This window comes from Pleurodeles waltl, chromosome 5, assembly GCF_031143425.1.
Source record: "Pleurodeles waltl isolate 20211129_DDA chromosome 5, aPleWal1.hap1.20221129, whole genome shotgun sequence".
Lineage (NCBI taxonomy): Eukaryota > Metazoa > Chordata > Amphibia > Caudata > Salamandridae > Pleurodeles > Pleurodeles waltl.
The window spans coordinates 575,221,943-575,238,733 of NC_090444.1; the positions used below are offsets into that span (position 1 = coordinate 575,221,943).

Genomic DNA, 16,791 nt, shown 5'->3' on the forward strand with positions numbered 1-16,791 from the left:
TTGGCCAGAGAAGTGCTGATAGAAGACTGGCCTGAGTCTCTAGCCTCCGAAGTTTTCCACTCTGAAGATCTCAGCACCGAAGGTTTTGGACTGTGTGGTTTGGTCAGCACCTAAGTCAAGGCTGAAGGCTGCCGGCTTGGTCCCAAGGTTCGGATCGAAACTGAAACGATATCTCGGTCAGAGAAAATGGAGGTTGATGCAGAGAATGCGGTTTTGGTCTTAGTGCCTGTTTTTGGTGCCGAATTGGAAGGCAGGTCATCCAAAACAGTCTTTCAGTACAGACCACGGCCTGGTGGTCGGGGGGGACTGGTTACTTCAATGAGGGGTTGGAAAGTCTTTTTGAAAGTCTTGTGTTGGGCAGGAGGGGCCACAGTGATTTCCTGGCTTTCGATGTTCGATTGACCATCCAAGTCAGAGCTGTCCTGAATAGAAAGGGCTTCCTCCTCCTCCACAGGTTCCTCCTGAGCATGCTCCTCTCCAAAGATGTCTAGGGTGTCGTCCAGTGTCTTCTGGGCCATGTCCACCTGACAAGCTCTTCAGTCCTGAAGAATTTTCTTGGAGCGGAAGTACTTACAGTCGTCGCAGTCTGCCTCACAATAGTCCCGGGAGAGGAAAAGGTTGCACACGAAATGCTGGTCTGTGTGCCAAAAGTTGCCGTGGCACTGAGGACTGAAGCGGAATGTAGTCCGCTCCATCAGGGAAACATTTCCGTTGGTGCTGCATTGAAGGAAGGCTTGAGGTGGGCGCTGACGCCCTGAAGGGCAGTCGGTCAGTGCCCGACACAACAAAACAAGGAGAGCGCTAAGATAAAGAAAGAGCGAGTGAGGACAATTACGTTGAAGTGAGACAAAGTAGGAAAAAAAATGAAGGGAGTCGATAGACGGAGTAAAGAAACACGTTTGAACCAGATGGCCGAGAGATAACAATCTAAGAAAGGAGTAGAAGCCCATACACAATATCACAAAGTGGAGGAGTCACTCGATCTCGGGACTCAAAACACTTCTTCAAAGAAAAACAACTTGCACCACTCCAGACCCAACACTAGATGGCAGGAGTATGCAAAGCATGTGTATCTACAGTCACACATGCCCCTAAATAAGAGATTTGTAATAGGCGGTAGGATTTCCGAGGCCTCAGTTGAGTGTTGCCCCTGAAGATTACAATGATTTCAGCCGGATCCCCGACCTCTCCCTTGAAAACTTTGTGAGGTATGTTGCTACAGAGGCAGGCTTTGGTGCACTGTCTGATGTATGCCCCTTCTGAAGCCTCAAAAAGTGCGATATTGTACGGGATAATGCTGCACAGACTGAGAACAGCCAACTAAGTGTGCTGTTGCTCTGCTTTCCTTAAGAGCTCCAGAGACAAGTTCCATTTTCCTTTGAAAAAGACTGGTGCCATCGAACATCTTGTTCAGTAGTGATACCTGGTTGTCACTGGAGAAGCTTGTCTATCTTATCCATGCTAGGTGCTGAAGCACCATTCTTGTACTGACTGCCCTACCCAAACAATCAGCAATCACTGGTGTCCAAAAGTCTCGACCTGATGACACTTGTCCCCCTTGCATTATCTGCATGAAATTGGCATGTACGTTATCTGGGATCTCAGGCAAAATTTCACTCATTAAGCCCCATAACGTGGGAAAATAATGTCCCAAGTAGGCCACTTGAGTTGACTGACCTGAGGGCTTAAGTGGCTGATGAGAACATCTGTTTTCCAAAGATGTTCATGAGCTTTTATTCCCTATCTGGAAACATGTAGGGAAACATTTAGGATTGAGCCCGCTAGACACTTGCACCACAAAACTTTCAGGGGTGGGTCGCTGGAGAAGAAAATATGGGTCTCCCGGTACATGTCTATGTCCCCTCACAATTTGTTTGTTTAGGGGAGGACAAGAACCAGACTTTGCATATGTGCCATTAAAATGTCCTTAAGGGCTTCACCAAATGGGAGAAGGGGCTTGAAAGGAGATCTGCATTGGCGGCAAAATTTCTGTCAAGCAGTCAGCTTTCACCTGCATTGAAGGCACTTGGAGGTCAAGGAAATCCACTGCCCTCCTGATAACTGTGGCAAGTGATACTTAATAATCCACGGACAATCCAGATACAGCATTGAAGACGGTGTAAGGGGATGTTTCAAGATGACTGACATCTTGGGGATCCAAAATGAAATTCTCCTCAAAGTTGGGAGTAATAATATCCATCATCCTCATTATGGGGTTCAGGGTAAGAGAGCTGTTGCGGTAAAGGAAGAACCCACTCCTAGTCTGAGTGAGGATGTAGCAAGCTTGCTTTCAAGTTTGAGAAGACATGCGGTTTCCCTCCGGCGACGACGCTTAGGTGGGTGTGAAGTTGGAGGAGATGTCGCCCAAAGTTTGAGGGTGCCCCCGGAATGGGGTCCAGAGGCACAGTCAGTGTCAGGAACGAATCTCACAGCAATGCCATTAGTGGAGGCCCCCTCAGATCCCTGGGATTCATGGGAGTGCTAAAACGGGTTGGAATGGTGCAGAAAATTCACAACATGGCCTGTTTTACGTCTTCAACCTGTTGCAGAGTAACCAATAGTTCCACAAACTTGACCTGAATTAGCATTAGTTGAGTATTAAGTTCCACGGTTGAGAACCGGGACCAAGATCAAGAAGTACCAATTACGTCCATTCAACTTCCCTTGATGAGAGAACTGGAGAGAAGGGGAACTGCGTTTTGACTTTTTTTGACTTTTTTGGTCTTTGATTTACCTGACAACGGAGTGGAAAGATGACTACTCTTGAAAAAGACCTCGAACAAGATTGCTCCTTATGTGCTTTAAATGTGGTGTTCAGCAATGTAGAGCTTGGCATTGCAGTCTTGAATGGCCTATGGATACCACAGATATACCTTGTGCAGGTCCATCACTGACATCTGCTTATGGCAGTATTTGCAGTGTTTGAAGCCTGTCATTTTAGGGGGTAAACATTTTCCTTTGTACACTGTGAAAAATTTGACAGAAGAACCTTCTGTCACTGACAGAAAAATGAGGGAGTGAGCTCCTTATCGGCGTAGGAAGGCCTGCAACTAAACAAATGACCTCAATGTGCAGGAGTAGCATTTACATGTGGCCTCAACATCAATTCTGGAGCAGGGTAGACCCAAAGCGGAGCTTCACAATGCCACCTACCAGTGCACCCAAGGGATTTGGGGAGAAAAATCTATAGATCCAGTCTGGCACCTGGGGGTATTCACAAGGTGAGATATCTAGAGTTAGAAATATCCATCAGATACTAGCTTCTCAAACATACACCTGAACCTAGTAATAAAATATTTAAATGCAAAAAACTTCTATGGTGGAATGCTTCAAGTAATATATCACCTACTGAAGTCAAAAGCATATTACTAACTGCCCAAGTCAAATTACACAGTTCTCAGAGGCATTTCAGATATTAACATGCCTACCTGTCCTTCACGAGAAAATTTAAATGGTGGTTTGTGCTTAATAACACTAGTAGCAAGTCTGAGTAGCCCAGTGAGCCCATCATCTTCAATACTCCCATCTTGAGGGTCAAAGATCTCTCTGCTGTAAGACAAAATGTTGAACAATTGGATTTTGCTCTTTTTCTTAATGCACACAAAGATCCTGTTTAGTCATACAATAAGTAATCCTGGCTATTAACCAGCAGGCACATACAGCTTAACGTGTGAAAAAACTGTGCAAATTCTACAGCTTGATTAAGAAGATTCAATGGCAGAAGTCAGAGTTCAAAAAGTACTGTGCACAGGAAACATATGCCACTCTTTTTTAACTGGTTTTAGACTATTAGGCACAGACCCCTGCAAATGATGCAGTAAGTAATTAAAAATGTTAATTCTTTACTAGAAAACGTTTCTTTTTTGGCAAAATTGTGTAATAGGCACGAGAAATGTTACTTACCTGTAATAGTTGGTTTGTGGTATGTTCTGTTGTAGATTAATGTAAAGTCTTTGTTTTGCAAATGTATCAAAACGCCTGTGATGAGTTTCCCTGAAAACCTTCACTCCCACTCAATGCACAATGATATCAGCTTCTTATCGGATATGTGTATTTCCCTACTGGACTAGAAGGAAGAGGGGGAGAGCATCTATTAAGGTGGATATAACCCTTGTATGTCACTTCTGCTTTTTTTGGCATCCTTGGAAGATTCACATGAATCTGCAACACAACAGCCAGTGAATTTATTGTTATAGGTAAATAGCATTTTCTGCTTGTGGGAGGTGTGTTATAGCTACACATGGCGCATTTACATTGTAAACTACGACTGCGTCTTTCCCACGCATGCCTCTAACACGCATGGCTGTACAACAATTTCTTTTGTTAAGGCATACGTGGAAACACCATGCATGGTTCTGTCATACAACCCCCCCCCTTAACATAAAAAAGCACCCCAACCCCTCGTATCCGCCCTGAGCCCTAAAACCTTCCCCCACCCCTAATAACTAAACTACACTGACCCCCCCCAACCCACCCTAAATCCTAATTTTTTTTTTTTAAATTACCGCAACCTCACACCCCTGACCCTAAAAACTAAACTACCCTGACCCCCCACCCCTAATAACTAAACTAGCCTGCCCCCCACCCACCCTAAGCCCTACAAAAAAACTACCTGACCCCTCCACCCAATCTAAGCCCTAAAAACAAAAACAAAAAAACTATACCGACCCCCCAAGCCCTAAAAAATAAACTACCTCAACTCCCTCCACTCCTGTCCTTAACAAATAAACTAACCAGACCACCCACCCTAAGCCCTAAATCCAACCTCACCGCTAAAAACTACCACTAAACCCTGCCACATCCCCACTTAACTTACTGCATCCTTTCCCAATCCTTCCTCTTCTCGCCTCCCACCCATTCCTTAAACCATCCCTCATCCCTAAAAACTAAACTACCCTGACCCCCCACTCACCCTAACCTCTTAAAGAAAAACTACCCCCAACACCTCCACCCACCATAAGCACTAAAAACAACCCCACTTACCTCACTCCTCTCCGGATACTTCTTCCTCTCCTCCCACCCTTCCTGCCACTAAAAATTAATCTACCCCACCCAGCACCCTAAGACCCCCCCAAAAAAGAAAAAAACTACCCCAACCGACCCGCCCAGCCCCTAAAAATTAAACAACCCAGTCCCCCCCACCCAAAGCCACGAAAACTAAACTTCCCCAAATCCCCCACCTGCCCCCCCAAAAAAATAGTCTGTCCCCCACCTACCCCGAAACCTTAATCCACCCCAACCCTAAAAACGACTCCCAACCTTGCCCCAGTCCCAGCCCCACTTACCTCATTGCATCCTCTCCCGATCCGCTAGACTGTTCTCCGCCTTAACCACACATATGCGTAGTTTGGCAAATGTGTGGTTAAGGCATGCGTTGTTCAGGCAAGCGTTGTTCCGCTAGCGTAGGAAACATCTGCATCGTTTGCACCGAGTTGTTTAGGACGTCCCCCTATGGAGCCTGAGTTGATGATTGTACAATGGCTCAAAGGGAGCACTCTTTAGAAAACTAAGGACGAGATTAAGATCCTACTAGGGTGGGGGCACCAGAGAGCCCTACAGCATCCATTTTAGGACATCCTCATTCCTCACTCCTCACCCTTACTTCTCATCCCTACTTCTCATCCATCATCCCTACTTCTCATCCATCATCCCTACTTCTCATCCATCATCCATCATCCCCCTACGTCTCATCCATCACCCCTGCTTCTCATCCATCATCCCTGCTTCTTAGGGCTGTAAGGCCTGCTAGAGGGGTGACTTACCTATGCCACAGGCAGTGTGAGGTTGGCATGGCACTCTGAGGGGAGTGCCATGACGACTTAGTCATTTTCTCCCTACCAGCACACACAAGCTGTGAAGCAGTGTGCATGTGCTGAATGAGGGGTCCCTAGGGTGGCATAAGACATGCTGCAGCCCTTCGAGACCTTCCCTGGCATCAGGGCCCTTGGTACCAGGGGTACCAGTTACAACGGACTTACCTGAGTGCCAGGTTTGTGCCAATTGTGGAGACAAAGGTACAGTTTAGGGAAAGAACACTGGTGCTGGGACCTGGTTAGCAGGGTCCCAGCACACTTTCAATTCATAACTTAGCATCAGCAAAGGCAAAAAGTCAGGGGGTAACCATGCCAAGGAGGCATTTCCTTACACACCTTGTCTGGGAACATAGTGAAATACGGTGGTTTAGTTGAAAGAGCCTGCAACTCACTCACCCTCCTGGCAGATGTTATTGCCACTAAGAAGGCTGTCTTGATAGTGAGCAGCTGGAGACAGTTGTGTAAAGGCTCAAAGGGAGCGAACATAAGAAATGTGAGGACAAGATTTAAGTCCCATAACAAAAGCTGTAGGGGGAAACATATGTACAAGCCCTTTGAGGAATCTATGTACAATGGGAGATTTGAAAAGTGAAGGCTGATCAGGCAGCAGATAAGGTGGAAAGATAGCCCTTGAGAGTACCCAAGGCAGAACCCTGCTGGGCAAGGAATAGTAAAAAGAGAAGGATGTCATATGGAGAAGTAGAAAGAGGATCAACAGATATTTCTATACAATAATATAAAAATTGTTTCCAATGGCAGGGATATATCGTTTTAGTGGAAGGATGCCTAGCTGGCAAAATAAATTTACAGACTTTGGGATGAAGATCAAAAGCCATCAACTGCCGCCGCTCAATCTCCATGCATGAAGAAGCAGATTTGACATGTTCGCGTGGATAACTTTTCCCTGCTGCTGCAACAGAAGATCCTCCTGGAGGTTCAGCCTGATCAGCAGATCAATGCTCATTTTCAGAAGCTCGGGATACCAGACTCTTTGTGCCCAGTCCAGAGCCACCAAGATTACTTGGGCCCAGTCGTTCTTGATCTTCTTGAGAACTCTGGACAGAAGTGGTATGGGCGGAAAAGCATACAAGAGACCTGAACTCAACTTGTGGCAAAAAGCGTTGCAGAGTGATTGCCGCCTTGGAAACTCGAACACGCAACACTACTGACATTGTGCATTTTCTGCAGAGGCAAACAAATCTAATCTAGGCTCTCCCCGCTGCTGAAGAGTCCTCACGTCACCTTTGGGTAGAGACACCATTCGTGATCCACTAGGCATCAACGGCTGAGTTTGTCCGCCCTGATGTTCAGAGAACCTGTCAGGTGTTGAACCACCGGGGTTATGCCCTGCTGTTCCAGCCATGTTCAGAGACGCAGGGCCTCTTGACAAAGGGTCCATGACCCTACACCGCCCTGCTTGTTGCAGTACCACATTACAGTAGTGTTGTCCTGCACCATCTTCCCTTTTACAACAGGAAGAAATGCTTTCAATGCCAGTTGGATCGCCCGGGGATCCAGTAAGTTGATATGGAGTCTGGATTCTGACGGAGACCAGAGGTCTCTGATCTCCACCTTTCCCAGATAGTGGCCCTTCCCAAAAGTGACACATATGTCAACACTGTGAAATCTGGTTGGGGAAGGGAGAGGAGTCTGCCCCTGACTCAATCGCAGTTCGCTAACCACCACTGCAGGTCTTTTGCAGTTCCCTTCATGATCTGAATCATGTTGGTGAGATTCCCTTGATGCTGTGCCCACTGGAATTTCAGGTCCCACTGCAGAGCCCTCATACGCCATCTGCCATGTTTGACTAACAGGATGCAGGAGGCCATGAGTCCCAGCAGCCTCAGAGCCTGTCTAACCAAAATCCAGGATAGAGGTCGAAACATCTGTATCGTAATCTGAATATCCTGTACTCCCTGTTTGGGAGGATAAGCCCGAAACTGCACTGAGTCCACAACAGCTCTGATAAAAGGGAACTTCTGAGAGGGAGTCAGGTGTGACTTTGGCATGTTTATAGTGAACCCTAGCGAAGGCAGGAGGTTCGCCGTAGTTGAAGGTGGGTGACGAGAGTCTGGGGCGTAGGAGCCTTTAACAGCCAGTCATCAAGGTAGGGGAAGACTGAAATCCCTAACCTGCGCATATGTGCTGCTACGACCGTCATCACTTTTGTGAACACCCGGGGGCACTGGTGAGACCACAGGGGAGTAAAGTAAACTGAAAGTGCTTGTGGCCCACCTTGAACCGCAAGTAACGCTTGTGGGCAGGCAGAATGGGGATGGGAAAATATGCATCCGGCAAGCCCAGCGCTATCATCCAGTCTCCTTGTTCTAGGGCAGACAAGACCTGAGCAAGAGTGAGCATCTTGATTTTCTCCTTTTTGAGGAAGAGATTGACGCCCCGTAAATCCAGAATACAGCGAAGACCCTCATTATTTCTGGGAATCAGAAAGTAGCGGGAATAACAACCACTGCCTACTTCATACATTGGGACGCTTTCTATGGCTCCCTTGGCCAAGAGAGCCGCAACTTCCTCGCAGGGCAAGACTAAATGATCCTCCATTAGATGTTCTTTTAATGGAGGTTTAGAGGGCCGGAAAGACTGGAAGGGGAAGGAATAGCCCTTCTGTATGATCTGCAAGACCCATTTGCCCGATGTTATGGACCGCCAGTGAGGGAGATGAAATTGAATCCTCCCTCAACTGGGAGCGAGTGGTCTTGCAGAATCATACTAGGAGGACTTGGTCGCTGTGGAGGACGGGGACCCTCTCGGTCTAAAGGTACCATGACTTCGTCCTCGTACTGGATGTTGAGTTGAAGGAGGAAGGTGACTTATTTGTGGGTGGTTTGGTATCACACCCCTTCTGACGCCTCGTAAGGAGTGAAAGGGAGACTGCTGGCGAGGGGGCGCCGAGAGGCCCAAGGATCTGGCCGTAGCCGCAAAGTCCTTGAACCGCTCAAGCGCTGAGTCAGCCTTCTCTCTAAATAGGTGTGAGCAATCGAAGGGCGTGTCCATAAGGTTTGCCTGGACATCCCTGAAAAGCCAGACGTACGGAGCCAGGCGTGGTGACGAAAGGCCACCGTTGAAGAAATCGGCCTACCCAATGAGTCGGTCATGTCCAAACCACACCGTATTGTAAACTTTGCTGCATCTCTCCCATCTTTAACAGCTTGTGAGAGAGTGTCCTGCATGCCCTCCGGGACCTGAGGCACCATCTGTGCCGCCGTATCCCATACGTATGGGAAAAACGGCCCAATAGGCATGAGGTTTACAGACCTCGAGGCCAGGCTGGAGGAAGAAAACATTTTCTTTCTAAGCTGATCCAGCCTCTAGGATTCCGTTTCCGGGGGAGCAGAAGGAAAGGCACCGTGGGAAGTGGAGGCCTGGACCATCAAGCTCCCCATGGTTGGGTGAGGAAACTAGGATCATTATGAGGTGGTCCACGGCGGCGGCAGATTGTCCTTTTTACAGGAGCCCCTGTGGGACATCAGTGAGGGCTTCATTAAAGGGTAACATTGGTTCCGATGTGGAAATTACCAGCTAAAACACCTCAGTCAGGAGGTTAGTCCTGAATGTCACCGTAGGCAAATCTAGGTCCAAGACCTCAGCTACCCTTCACACCACCATAGCATATGAAGCTCCCTCCTCCGGAGCGACAGTAGGAGATGAGATCATGCCAGTATCTGGAGAAGTATTCAGTCCACTGACTTTCCCTAGTTCTTCATACCAGTCCACATGCTCCAAACCATATTCTAAAGGGTCATGGGATCCCTCCCATTCTTCACCTGTACAAGGCTGATCAAAATAAGCCTCAGGTACTGATCTGGCCCCTGGCGGCACCATAAAAGTCAGAATCAGCATTGTATGATGTTTTTCCGGCTCTGGATCATCAGGAATCAGGATGGGGCTCGCACCACCAGTGGGTGGCGGCGAAGTGTCGACGCCAGGAACGGCGCGGAGGAGGCAGAATGTGTGGAGTCGGCGTCGTTACAGATTCGGTATCTGATCCAGGAGTCCCCAACAGGGCCGAAGCCAAAGCCTCAGGCATGAAATCTGATGGTGCCCCTGCTGACACCGCAGGCCCCAGAGGCGGACCAGCAGGGCAACCCACTCAAATACGAAGCGCATGGCATCATAAAACTCCTTGAGTTGAGCATGGTCAACTGGGACTGGAACGTTCCTGGGACGCCTCGCCGGCTGATAGGCATGGTGAAGTCGGCTTGCGCTTCTTTTTCTGCCTCTTCCCCAAGTGCCCGGAGGACCGTCAGTGCAAGGAAAAGGACTTAGGGCTCCTGGATCAGTCCTGCGACCTCCTGCTCGATTTGGACTGTGACCTCCTAGGAGTTGCACCAACCTAAGCGGATTGTCAGGCCGCCATGAGCTTCAGAGACCGCTCTCTCAAAGCTTTCGGGTCCATGGCCCGGCAGTCGGAACACGACTTTGAGTCGTGGTCTCTGTCGAGTCACCAGAGACATACCTGATGTGGGTCCGTCACCGACATGGAACAATGGCATGCACCACATGGCTTGAACCTCATCTTCCTCAATGTCATCCCTCGCACAGACTCGAAAAAGCTTCAACAAAAATGTCGAAAAAAGCCAGAGGGTAGCTCGAATCCAGACCTGCGCTTAACCGTTGCGGAAGGAAAAGAACTGATGTATGCGCACTGGGGTGGTGCCTTTATAGGCGACCATGACATCACAGATAGCTTCAAATTATACCATCACCAGGCGGATCCGAATGACGCCACCCAGCAGCTCACGCAGGGTACTGCTCAGCAGAAAATTCAGGATTTCCAGCTGATGCCAGAAAATTCTAAGGTAAGGAATCTGCTGCTAGAAGTTTCTATTACATCTGCTAAAGTGTTGGCTGCAACTGGTAGGAGACCACCTGTCAATCACCTACCAGGGCAATGTGTAGCCATATCACCAGACTTTCCTACAGTGATGCAGGCTGATAGAAGAGATTTCCTCCCCGTCAAGTGCTGGCTTCAAAAGACAGATGCCAAATATTCATTACTCTACTCAGCTAAGTTACAGATCTTTCACTCCAGTAAAACACGCTATTTTACAGATCCTAAGGCTGCTGAAAAATTTGTCAGGGACATCCCGGCAGCGGCGCGGCATCCACCTGTGCCTCATGGAGAGGCCCCTGACCACTGGGGTGACAATGACTAACTGGTTCATTTTCTGATGGGTGAGGTAACTGATGGACCCAAGAGAAATGCTGCTTGGGATTCCCCGCCATCTGGGCCTTGCCTTGTTCCTGCAAGACTGACTGGAGCTGGCACTGAAGCTAACCTGTCTGACATTTCTCTGCAGGGGCTTCCAGACGGCGGCCACCGATTGCCCTACCACTATACCCCTCTGGCCACCTTGCTGCTCTTGGCTGTTGAGAGTGCTGCTCCTCCTGGATCGCCCCCGAGGGATGATTCCCAATCTAGCTTTGAACTTTCTCTTAATGGGGAGCTGTGGTGGGTTATGGTCATTTGGCATGATTGGGGGCTGGAGTGGATGGTGGGTGATTTTCCGGCGGAATTGTTGTTGCTAACTGCTATTTGATTGTGACCTCTATCCTTGTCCCTCCCTTCCCTATGCCCCTCAGTGAGGGGCACCATGCTGCAGCACTACATGCCTCCAGCAGTGCGCAACTCAGCACTATGTAATATCACACCCTCAACTGTGTTGCTCAAGTGCATAAAATGGAATGTGCGAGGTCTAAACAAAAGGCGTAAGGTGAGACAGGTCACGGCACATTTACAACAACCTGGCCCAGACATCTCCATGCTTCAGGAGATGCACTTGATGGAGGGTTTGAAGGCTTGCTTGCATGTAGGAAAGTGCCACTGTTGGCATAGTTACTTCCCCACTTTTTGCCTAGTGTTGATGCCAACTTTGATTGAAAGTGGGCTGGGACCCTGCTAACCAGGCCCCAGCCTTCTTTCCCTAAAACTGTACCTTTGTTTCCACAATTGGCACAACCCTGGCACACAGTTAAGTCCCTTGTAAAAGGTACCTATGGTACTAAGGGCCCTGTGGCCAGGGAATGTCTCTAAGGGATGTTGCATGTATTATGCCACCCTAGGGAACCCATCACCAAGCACATACACACTGCCTTGCAGCTTGTGTGTGCTGGTGAGGAGAAAAAGACAGTCAATATGGCATCCCTCTCAGGGTGCCATGCTCAAAAATCACTGCCTGTGGCATAGGTAAGTCACCCCTCTAGCATGCCTTACAGCCCTAAGGCAGGGTGCACTGTACCACAACACTAGGCAAAAAGTTGGAGAGAGACCATGCCAACAGTGGCATTTTCCTACAACATTGATACATGGATGACCGGAGTTGCCCATTTGCCGTGCACACTCTCTGACCATATGCTTGACTTGTTATAGATGACCCTCCTAACTATAAGGCACTGGCCTTCATGTGGCGTCTCCTGGCTAGAGCATTAAGTGATTAAGTCTACAGAGATAAAGTCAGGTCGGCCATCATAGAATACTTTGAGATAAACGCACATTTGGTGACCTCACAATCTATTTTCTGGGAAGCCTTAAAGGCTGTCATACTCGGGGTGTGCATCCTGAAGCAGGTGGGTGTGCAGCGTGCACTGCGACATGATCGCCGTTGCATAGAGAGTGAAACTTGCACTTTATAACTGCAGTGCTGTGAGGACTGTAAGGCATCTACGCTTGCGGCCATTCACAGCACGCTAACAGAATTGGGAAGAACACGCACAGCGCAAGACTAATGTTTTAAGCAGAGAGGCCTGTACCGGCCACTAAGGTGAAGGTGAGAGAGCTGGTAGGACACTGGCTGCCCTGCTTCATCAACTGTTGGCAAGTGAATACATAGTTGAAATGTGTGCTGATCATCAGATCATGCATGTTGTTACTGAGGCAGTACAGAAAGAGAAGACCAATTTTCATTCTTCAATTTTATACATTCTGCATGCCTGAACAAGACCATGACTTTGTAGCCTATTACGAGACAGTACAGCTGCTTTAGCTAGAAGAGGGGCACTGATGATATTTGGACAAACCTTTCACAGTGGAGGTGGTCATGCAGTTTATTAGCTCCTTGCCTGGCGACAACTCGCTCGGATTGGACGGCCTTACTGCTGCTTTCTACAAGGAGTTTTCTCACCTTCTTGCCATGTAAGAGGTGTCTTTGATGACGGGTGTGCTGCCCACATCCTTATGGGAGGCATTAATTCTTACATATAAAAACCAGACAAGGACTCACAATGCTGCAAGTTGTACAGACCCCTATTGATGAGCAATATGAATAATACAATTCTGGGCAGGTGGATATACCTCACCAAAAATACAAACAGCAAAAGGTGATTAGTGGCAGACTTTAAACATGGACTCTAGAATGCAATATCTCAGGGGAATCGTGGTGGAACAGAAGTTATCCTTTTCTCACGTTAGCAATAAATCTCAGTCACACACAGGGATTAAAGGGGATGCAGGAAAGTTTTCAATAGGTTTATTGAAAAGACTGCAATCTACTGTAACATGCAAGAGCTGCCATGTTTAGGATAATGAACAACACAACAAACAGAATTGTGAAGATGAGAGTGGTAAATACAAAGACCCCCACTGTAAGGAAATGCCTCCTTGGCATGGTTACCCCCCCTGACTTTTTGCCTTTGCTGATGCCAAGTTATGATTTGAAAGTGTGCTGAGGCCTGCTAACCAGGCCCCAGCACCAGTGTTCTTTCCATAAACTGTACCTTTGTCTCCACAATTGGCACAACCCTGGCACTCAGGTAAGTCCCTTGTAACTGGTACCCCTGGTACCAAGGGCCCTGATGCCAGGGAAGGTCTCTAAGGGCTGCAGCATGGCTTATGCCACCCTAGGAACCCCTCACTCAGCACATGCACACTGCTTCACAGCTTGTGGGGAGAAAATGACTAAGTCAACATGGCACTCCCCTCAGAGTGCCATGCCAACCTCACACTGCCTGTGGCATAGGTAAGTCACCCCTCTAGCAGGCCTTACAGCCCTAAGGCAGGGTGCACTATACCATAGGTGAGGGCATAAGTGCATGAGCACTATGCCCCTACAGTGTCAAAGCCAAACCTTAGACATTGTAAGTGCAGGGTAGCCATAAGAGTATATGGTCTGGGAGTCTATCAAACACAAACTCCACAGCACCATAATGGCTACACTGAAAACTGGGAAGTTTGGTATCAAACTTCTCAGCACAATAAATGCACACTGATGCCAGTGTGCAATTTATTGTAAAATACACCCAGAGGGCATCTTAGAGATGCCCCCTCAAAACATACCCGACTTCCAGTGTAGGCTGACTAGTTTTTGCCAGCCTGCCACACACCAGACATGTTGCTGGTCACATGGGGAGAGTGCCTTTGTCACTCTGTGGCCAGGAACAAAGCCTGTACTGGGTGGAGGTGCTTCTCACCTCCCCGTGCAGGAACTGTAACACCTGGCGGTGAGCCTCAAAGGCTCACCCCCCTTTGTAACAGCGCCAAAGGGCATCCCAGCTAGTGGGGATGCCCGCCCCTCCGGCCACGGACCCCACTTTTGGTGGCAAGGCTGGAGGAGATAATGAGAAAAACAAGGAGTCGCCCCCCCAGTCAGGACAGCCCCTAAGGTGTCCTGAGCTGAGGTGACTCTTGCTTGTAGAAATCCTCCATCTTGTAGAAGGAGGATTCCCCCAATAGGATTAGGGATGTGCCCCCCTCCCCACAGGGAAGAGGCACAAAGAGGGTGTAGCCACCCTCAAGGACAGTAGCCACTGGCTACTGCCCTCCCAGACCTAAACACATCCCTAAATTCAGTATTTAGGGGCCCCCAGTACCTAGGAAACTAGATTCCTGCAACCTAAAGAATAAGAAGGACTGCTGACCTGAAGCCCTGCAGTGAAGACAGAGACGACAACTGATTTGGCCCCAGCCCCACCGGCCTGTCTCCCTACATCGCCGAAAACTGCAACAGCGACGCATCCAACAGGGACCAGCAACCTCTGATGCCTCAGAGGACTGCCCTGCACCCAAAAGACCAAGAAGCTCCCGTGAATAGCGGCTCTGTTCAACTATCTGCAACTTTCTGCAACAAAGAAGCAACTTTAAAGCCTCCACGTTTCCCGTCGGAAGCATGAGACTTTCACTCTGCACAAGACGCCCCCGGCTCGACCTGCGGAAAACACCTCAGGGAGGGATCCCCGGCGACTGCGAGCCCGTGAGTAACCAGAGACGACCCCCCTGAGCTCCCACAGTGACACCTGCAGAGGAAATCCAGAGGCTCCCCCTGACCGCGACTGCCTGTGACAAGGGACCCGACTCCTGGAACCAACACTGCACCCGCAGCCCCCAGGACCTAAAGGAACCAAACTCCAGTGCAGGAGCGACCCCCAGGGGACCCTCTGCCTAGCCCAGGTGGTGGCTACCCTGAGGAGCCCCCACCTGTGCCTGCCTGCATCGTTGAAGAGACCCCCGGGTCTCCCCATTGATTCCAATACAAAACCCGACGCCTGTTTGCACTCTGCACCCGGCCACCCCTGTGCCGCTGAGGGTGTACTTTCTGTGCCTGCTTGTGTCCCCCACCAGTACCCTACAAAAGCCCCCTGGTCTGCCCTCCGAGGACGCAGGTACTTACCTGCTGGCAGACTGGAACCGAGGCACCCCTGTTTCCATTGAAGCCTATGTGTTTTGGGCACCTCTTTGACCTCTGCACCTGACCGGCCCTGAGCTGCTGGTGTGATAACTTTGGAGTTGCCTTGAACCCCCAACGGTGGGCTACTTTGGATCCAACTTTGAACCCTGTAAGTGTTTTACTTCCCTGTGAACTTAACATTTACTTACCTCCCCCAGGAACTGTTGATTTTTGCAGTGTCCACTTTTAAAATAGCTTATTGCCATTTTTGTCAAAACTGTACATGCTATTGTGATTATTCAAAGTTCTTAGAATACCTGAGTGAAATACCTTTCATTTAAAGTATTTTTGTAAATCTTGAACCTGTGGTTCTTAAAATAAACTAAGAAAATATATTTTTCTATATAAAAACCTATTGGCCTGGAGTAAGTCTTTGAGTGTGTGTTCCTCATTTATTGCCTATGTGTGTACAACAAATGCTTAACACTACCCTCTGATAAGCCTACTGCTCGACCACACTACCACAAAATAGAGCATTAGAATTATGTCTTTTTGCCACTATCTTATCTCTAAGGTGAACCCTTGGACTCTGTGCACACTATTTCTTACTTTGAAATAGTATATACAGAGCCAACTTCCCACACCCACCATCTTGCAATAAATCTGAAATGTAAAATACCCTAAAGCCCTAGCTTGGAGAACCTATTCTCTAACCTAATAAGAGCTAAGCATGTTAAACTTAATCTGCCAGTAGCAAATCCATCAGATGTGCCCCTCAACCCTTGTTACCTTGGAATGAGGTCTCTAGATCACACTCTGTGGTCACATGAAGGCTGTGTCTGCATCAAAGTGACGTGCAGCATAGATGGTGTCAATAGCATCTGGTAGGAATCCCTCTGATAACTTTGTCTGTGTGAGATGTATTTATATAGATCTTGTAGGACCACTGACTCAGGTATGTTGTCAAACAATAGATAAGAAGGCATGCTTGAGGCAGCAATTTTATAAACATTTCCCTACAGAAGTACATAATGTTCCTATCATACATAAGTGAGAAAGGGACATGATGTGAATACCTACGTATCTCACTTAACTTTGACGCTGATAGTGGCACCATCATACAGTGGCCTGATAACGTAAAATCAAAACATTTCACTAACTATAAACGTAGCCATTTTGACAGAAATAATTGAATAGGCTAAGACAGCGCAAGCTAAGTAGGTTAAAAGTCACTAGGTGATGGGGGCACAGGCCTGCAAGCCAGAAGGCTAAGCTAAACTCCTGATTTCCATTAAACTAAATAGGATCCAATATACCCTCCCCATTGCCGGAACAAGGATGGCGCCATAATGATGACACCA

The 16,791-nt window shown here is 48.3% G+C and overlaps 1 protein-coding gene across 2 annotated transcripts in view; it reads right to left on the reverse strand.

Annotated features, from left to right (window-relative positions):
- Positions 1-16,791, reverse strand: part of USP34 (ubiquitin specific peptidase 34) — a 1,940,069-nt gene that overhangs the window by 1,071,290 nt on the left and 851,988 nt on the right. For both annotated transcript variants that reach the window (XM_069234398.1, XM_069234397.1), the window contains one exon: positions 3,429-3,549. In XM_069234398.1, coding sequence (XP_069090499.1) covers positions 3,429-3,549 — 121 coding nt within the window. The remainder of the gene's footprint in view (positions 1-3,428; positions 3,550-16,791) is intronic.